We start from the raw sequence: 7754 nt of genomic DNA on the forward strand, positions 1-7754 counted from the left end.
CCCATGCCATATTTCTTAATCATCAACAATGTTGTTGAATGATGCTGGAGATAATCAGTGTCTCCTTTGTTAGCTTTTTGTACAGGCTTGAAAAGTCAAATCATGTTAGTCAGAAATGTGGATGTAGAACAGCATTAATTGTTCATAGAAAAAAAGCTTTACCATTTTTTTTATTTTCATCTGTCCATGAAAGCAGACATTCAAAAATTCTAATATTATAAGCAACAACAAAAAAGAGACAAGAATATATTTATAAATATAATATATATATATCCTGTATTACAGATCGAACAAAAAAATGTGGAATTCGTGCCAAAAACGTTTCAGGCAAAAAGACAGTAAGTGCGGCTTTCACATATGAAAGTGATATTCTGCATGTCTTATTCAAGCATAATCATTATAATTTGTCATTATAAAATGTCAATACACACATAAAATGCATATACAGACCATACACTCACATGCATGTCTACGAGAACTCATATTAGGTATGGAAACTTTTCATATATAGTATACATAATCTCCGTACCTGACATGCATATAATACTTTACCATATAATACTTTAACCTGTCATGTATATATGGTTCACAATCACACCCCTATTGTATATGTGAATTTGTTTTTTTTTGTTTTTTAACAAAAGGCATGTACCTGTGGGGCAGTGATGCATCTAGAGTGTGCAGGCACACTCATGTGCTACATATGTCAAGGTAAAGGAGAAAATCGCAGAAGTCATATAATAACAAATTGGACTCTACTGCATGACTTTGTACAAATGTCTATTGGCGCTTTTCCACTACACAGTACCAGCTCGACTCGACTCTGCTTTGTTTGGTTTTCCACTGTGTAAAAGTTGTACCTGTACCTGCTTTCAGGTACTTTTTTTTCATACCACCTCCGGCGAGGTTCTAAGCGGGCTGAGGCGATACTAAAACACAGCAGTGAAAACACAGTAGATTGCTGATTGGTCAGAGAGAATCGTCACTATTCACTGCGTCATCATTGCACTTGCCAGACGGAGTATCCTGAATAAAAACAGCAAAAACAAAAACATCCAAAAACAGTATACACTCGAATTCCTCCATTGTCCTGTGTGTATGGGTAGCGGGTATGTCTCGCGCATAGACAGTAAAATAAAGGTCTCACGTAGAAGATTAAGTCACGGCAGTTTCCTGCGGTGGCGCTATGACAACCGGGTACTATTGTGGAGGTACTATCTGCAATGGAAAACTGGGAGCAAAAAGCGAGCCGAGGCGAGTCGAGCTGGTACTGGTAATGGAAAAGCACCATATGTGACAGAAAAAAGGGCTATTTATTATTTAAGCAGATAAATGTATGCTTTTTCATCTATCCAGTCCCCTTGTCTGGTGAGTGTGTGTATAGATGCATACAGTGCGTGTATACATACATGTACATAGACTCACTCATTCACTCACTCCACTCAAACAAACAAACAAACACACTCACTCAACACTCACTCACTCAAAGACTCACTCGCTCAAAGACTCACTCACTCAAACACTTGCTCATTCACTAGCTCAAACACTCACTCACTCACTCATTCACTCACTTGCTCAAACACTCGCTCAAACACTCACTCGCTCAAACATTTGCTCATTCACTCGCTCAAACACTCACTCAAACACTCACTCAAACACTCACTCACTGAATCATTTGGTCATTCACTCGCTCAAACACTCACTCACTCAAACACTCACTCACTCACTCACTCACTCAAACACTTGCTCATTCACTCGCTCAAACACTCACTCACTCAAACACTCACTCGCTCAAACACTTGCTCATTCACTCGCTCAAACACTCACTCGCTCAAACACTCACTCAAACACTCACTCACTGAATCATTTGGTCATTCACTCGCTCAAACACTCACTCGCTCAAACACTCACTCACTGAATCATTTGGTCATTCACTCGCTCAAACACTCACTCACTCAAACACTCACTCACTCAAACACTTGCTCATTCACTCGCTTAAACACTCACTCGCTCAAACACTCACTCACTCACTCACTCACTCAAACACTCACTCGCTCAAACACTTGCTCATTCACTCGCTCAAACACTCACTCGCTCAAACACTCACTCAAACACTCACTCACTGAATCATTTGGTCATTCACTCGCTCAAACACTCACTCGCTCAAACACTTGCTCATTCACTCGCTCAAACACTCACTCGCTCAAACACTCACTCAAACACTCACTCACTCAAACACTCACTCAAACACTCACTCACTCAAACACTTGCTCATTCACTCGCTCAAACACTCACTCAAACACTCACTCACTCAAACACTTGCTCATTCACTCGCTCAAACACTTGCTCATTACTCGCTCAAACACTCACTCACTGAAACACTCACTGAAACACTTACTCACTCATTCACTCGCTCAAACACTCGCTCAAACACTCACTCACTCGCTCAAACACTCACTCACTCAAACACTTGCTCATTCACTCGCTCAAACACTCAAACACTTGCTCATTACTCGCTCAAACACTCACTCACTGAAACACTCACTGAAACACTCACTCACTCAAACACTTGCTCATTCACTCACTCAAACACTCACTCAAACACTCACTCGCTCAAACACTCACTCACTGAAACACTCACTGAAACACTCACTCACTCAAACACTTGCTCATTCACTCACTCAAACACTCACTCAAACACTCACTCGCTCAAACACTCACTCACTCGCTCAAACACTCACTCACTCAAACACTTGCTCATTCACTCGCTCAAACACTCAAACACTTGCTCATTACTCGCTCAAACACTCACTCACTCAAACACTTGCTCATTCACTCGCTCAAACACTCACTCACTCAAACACATGCTCATTCACTCGCTCAAACTCTCAAACACTTGCTCATTCACTCGCTCAAACACTCACTCACTCAAACACTTGCTCATTCACTCGCTCAAACACTCAAACACTTGCTCATTACTCGCTCAAACACTCACTCACTCAAACACTTGCTCATTCACTCGCTCAAACACTCAAACACTTGCTCATTCACTCGCTCAAACACTCATTCACTCAAACACTTGCTCATTCACTCGCTCAAACACTCAAACACTTGCTCATTCACTCGCTCAAACACTCACTCACTCAAACACTTGCTCATTCACTCGCTCAAACACTCAAACACTTGCTCATTACTCGCTTAAACACTCACTCACTCAAACACTTGCTCAAACACTCACTCGCTCAAACACTCGCTCACTCAAACACTCGCTCACTCACTCATTCAAACAAACACACTCACTCATTCATTCACTCACTCAAACACTCACTCACTCAAACACTCGCTCACTCACTCATTCAAACAAACTCACTCATTCATTCACTCACTCAAACACTCACTCACTCGCTCAAACACTCACTCAAACACTCACTCATTCACTCAAACACCCAGGAGGGGTGAACAAATGAAAGTAATGTGGAAAACCTTGGTCCTGAATCTGAGCTGGATTTGGCCACCCACCGCTTTGGGCCTACAGCGGCTGAGGTTTTCTTTTCCTTTTTAGAGGACTCCTTGAAATGAACAGTACCCATGTTCCTGCATACGTGGCTGCTATCAGATTATTTCTAAACAAAAAAGGAAAGTTCAATTTCTTTATCTGATATTTGACAAGGCTTTTATTTTCATAGTCAATTGTTTTATAGTAACTTTTACTGGAGGACTCGTATAAAGGACTATAGTGGAGAACAAGTACAATGTTTGTTAAAATGGCAAAACTGCATTTGAATAAAAAGTACTTTTCAAACCTTATTTGTATTATCTTTTTGGACCTTTTTGGACCTTGCTCTGCGTTTTCTTCTTGATTTAATAGGAAAACTTGATGTGACATCTGTCCTCATCTCTGAGGCAGTGTTTCTGTCAGTCTTTCTTTTTCTGTTTGCAAATAGTGGCCGTATTTTCCGTGACTTGTCCTCATCACAAAGTCGCACAAATCTTTTAAAGTTTATATTTTCTTCCTTTGTTTGCACTTCTAGTTCATTGACTTTATGGGCAATGTCCTCAGGAATTTTCTCCCATGTCTGTAGATTCTTCAGTATGCTTTCCAGTTTCCTGATAGTTATACTACGCCTATCTTCATCTGCGATTTTATCCTGTATAGGCTCCACTGAAATGTTAATTGCATTTTTTGATGTTGTCTCACTCATCTCATTTAAAAGTCCCTTTGCAAGTAGTAGACAAGCACATTTTGTATGATATGAGAAAGTACAGCAGTCACATACATTCGCCACTATACATGGTTTTGATACTGCTCTTCCAAATAAGCTTTCAACCACTAGTGTTCTTTTAGGCTCTGTAGAAATGCTATACTTATTATTTTGAATCAAGTTCTTGGCATGGGCTTGCAGTTGTGTGTCCATATCTGGAAAGGTTTCACCATCACCACAAGTGAGAAGACTTAATAAAATGAGATGCTTACATGTACGTCCCCTTGTACCAGCAAGACAACTGCAGAACTGCTCTGCAGGGCATACACAGTAAACTACATGTGGATTATTTTCAGATGGCACATTGTATATGTATGTTTCTGTTGAAGCTGCAGTAACTGCTGTGGCCCAACCGTTGTCTAGCATCCTCTGAGCAGACTTCTTTATTTCTTCCATTTTACATTCCAGAGGGTTAAAGACTCTCCCAGCAGACTGCAAATCCTGTATTATGTTGAAGTACTTGTCAGTCTTGTTCAATAGCACATCAATCAAATGATCCAATCTACGATTCCGGATGCCACAGAGGAATTGGTATTTTAAACGGTGGAAGAAGCTACAAGGAAATAAAAGCAGAGAGATCAGTTTGTTGAATGAGGAGCAGCAACAGGTTGGAACAATTACAATGTACTCTTTAACAAACTAAAAGATACTCAAAACACCATGCTAACTTTCAGTTATGTTGATTATCATTAAGTGAACATGCATAAAAATGTATACCGTTCTATTAGATTGTTTGTTTCAGAGTCTCCATGCTTATAACATCTTCCAAAGTTAGACCACAGAGGACCAATTGGCTCCCAGTGGTTCCTAAAGTACTTGCAGACATCTTTTAAGTTCTTAAACTGGCAATGAAACATCTCAGCTTTTTTCTTGAATTCATGTTCCTGTAAAAATGGACAAGCAAAATCATGTTGTTTTGTGTTATCACTATAAGAACTGAATTTATAGGTCATAAAGGTAATCCTCGACATAGACCTCAACCCTAGTGTGTGCACTTAGTGTGCTGGGAATGTCATGTTAGTGATTGATTATACTAAAGTCATTAAGGCCTACATGAAAGGTAATAATTAATGTTTGTATATTATAACATAAAAAATGCAAGGGTACTTATGTAAACTTTTGAACAGGGTCATTATTATAAATGATTATAAATTTAGCTATTATTTTGAGTTGAGGACTATATGCAAATATCTGTTATGTGAAATATCTTATTCAGGACAGAACTAAAATAAAAAAATATTTTATTATTCATAAAGAATCTTATTTTGTTATATAAGATATCCCATTAAATCTCGGAATTAAATTTCATAGTTATAGTGCACATAACAGGGTCACGCAGGGCTGGTAATATGGAACGGAAACTTTTACAGAGGTAGTGCAAATGGAAATATCTATATCCTCTGGGCATGAATGAGGAATTAACTATTTAATTGTTTTCTATAAATTTTGAGTGATTGTGATGTTTTATCTATGTTTATCTGTTAATTTATACAGCGAGATACATAATGAGAATCATGTAACCTTTATACTTCAATGTCCAATCATGTGACGTGTGTGTATTTATGTTGTTAGAGTCAGATTCCAGTATATTACATTGATTACATAATAAGCTTATAAATGACTGCAGGTATAGGCATGGATACACAAGGCACTGATGAAGGGTTGAATCTGAAAACGTTGTGCGCACCTTGCACGAAAACTAGCCAAAAAGCTTACAGGATTTCATGGTCCAGGGGTCACAAATAAAGTGTGGAAAATCTTTTATCCTATTTTTTTGTTTTCTTGGATCAACGCACTGCAAGTTGTTTATTTGTCTGTTTGTTGACTACTGTTTGGCGCTATGCTTTTCCATTCTTTCCCTCTTATTCTGTTAAAATAATAACATTTTGTAGATACTGCAAGGTACATGACCACATATACATAGCTTGCTACCATTGAAAAAAAAAAAAAAAAGTCACACTACAAGCTATAATTGCACTATAAAACAAATGAAAAGCAACACACCGTGGAACAGGATTTCAGCTCCGACATTAACTGCATAATGTGCGCTCTCGAATCTGCCTTTTCAGGTCCACTCACACCAGATTCAGATCTTGACAGCCAACGTGTTACTGCCTGTGTGTGATAAATGGTGGGGAAATATAAAATTATTTATTACCTTCAATTAATCTAATCAATGCATTTGGCTAGTATTATTGTGATCAATTGATGGCAAATTGGCCAACAAATAACTGGAAGCGAACAACAAGAAGTCTTGCACCATTCCACCCATTGGCCCTTACCAATCATGGCCTCCTAATAATCCACTTACATTGAATTGGCTCTATCACTCTCTCTCCTCTCTCCACCTATAGCTGGTGTGTGGTGAGCGCACTGGCGCCATTGTACTGTGGCTGCCGTCGCATCATCCAAGTGGATGCTGCACACTGGTGGTGGTTGAGGAGAGATTCCCTGATATGATTGTAAAGCGCTTTGGGTGTACAGTAGTACATATGAAAGTGCTATATAAATATCTCATTCTATTCTATTCTTCTATTCTAAGTTACAAATGACTGTTTAAGATTTACAACAAAATTAACTTCATTTTTAGGCCATTCATACTGTATATTCTCACTAAACCTTATGTGTCATCCAGTTACCTAACATTTTAACTGTTGTTTTTGATTGAAATTTCAGCATAACAATAATAGATTTATATTGCAAAATGAGCAAAAATCAAAGCAGTCTCCATTCAATCTTAACTTAGTACTTACTTGGGTTACATGGTACCAACAAAGGAGAACATCTGACTCGTTGAACACCTTACGGATAGCATTGATTTCAGCCTGGTCTTTATCAACCATAAAGCACCTAATGAAAATAAGGTAACACTTTACAATAAGGTTCATTAGTTAACATAGAGATAACACCTACTGTAGGCTAGTCATTGAATGTTGTTTAGAAATAAATGCAAGCTGGTTCTGGTTCATAGGAAAAAAAAAGAATTCATAAATTGAATAATGAACCTGAAATAAAGTCATGCATAAAAAGTTAAATTTTAAGGAACTGTGTACCAAAACATTATGTAATAATTGCAATTGAATTTGTTTATATATGTTTGCATTACCTTGGAGGTACAGAAAATGTTGGTTTCAGCTTTTCCAGTGCCAGCTGAAGCATGGCCTGCTTTTCATTTCCCAAGATGATATAGGCAATGGGTATGCCATGACCATGACTGTCCCTGACAACTAATGTAAATAAAGGAACGCCATACTGGTTGACGTCATGTGTTGCATCCATAAGAACAATATCTCTTCCATATTCTTGAAGACTGTCTCTCATTGATGGTGTTTGTAAAACTATGACAAGATCTGTTTGTGGACTGTAAGGCTGATAAAAAATAACAGAGTCTCTGAAAGCGCCCTCAAGAAGTTGTGTTGTACTATTGGCATCATCTTTGTGTTGCTGATTTTTTCGCATCGTACATGTCCGAATATTTTCAATGTCTTTTGG

At 38.4% G+C, this 7754-nt stretch overlaps 1 protein-coding gene across 1 annotated transcript; it reads right to left on the reverse strand.

Moving 5' to 3' along the window:
- Positions 1-909: 909 nt before the first annotated feature.
- LOC132126241 (uncharacterized) lies at positions 910-7495 on the reverse strand. The gene is made up of 7 exons (XM_059537368.1): positions 7369-7495; positions 7016-7112; positions 6267-6377; positions 4980-5146; positions 4566-4815; positions 1014-1026; positions 910-929 (listed from the first exon to the last, which is right to left on the reverse strand). Exons 1-7 carry the CDS (start codon positions 7419-7421, stop codon positions 910-912), a joined length of 711 nt encoding a protein of 236 aa, XP_059393351.1. The 5' UTR covers positions 7422-7495.
- Between the last annotated feature and the right edge of the window lie 259 nt (positions 7496-7754).

Source organism: Carassius carassius, chromosome 44, assembly GCF_963082965.1.
Source record: "Carassius carassius chromosome 44, fCarCar2.1, whole genome shotgun sequence".
Lineage (NCBI taxonomy): Eukaryota > Metazoa > Chordata > Actinopteri > Cypriniformes > Cyprinidae > Carassius > Carassius carassius.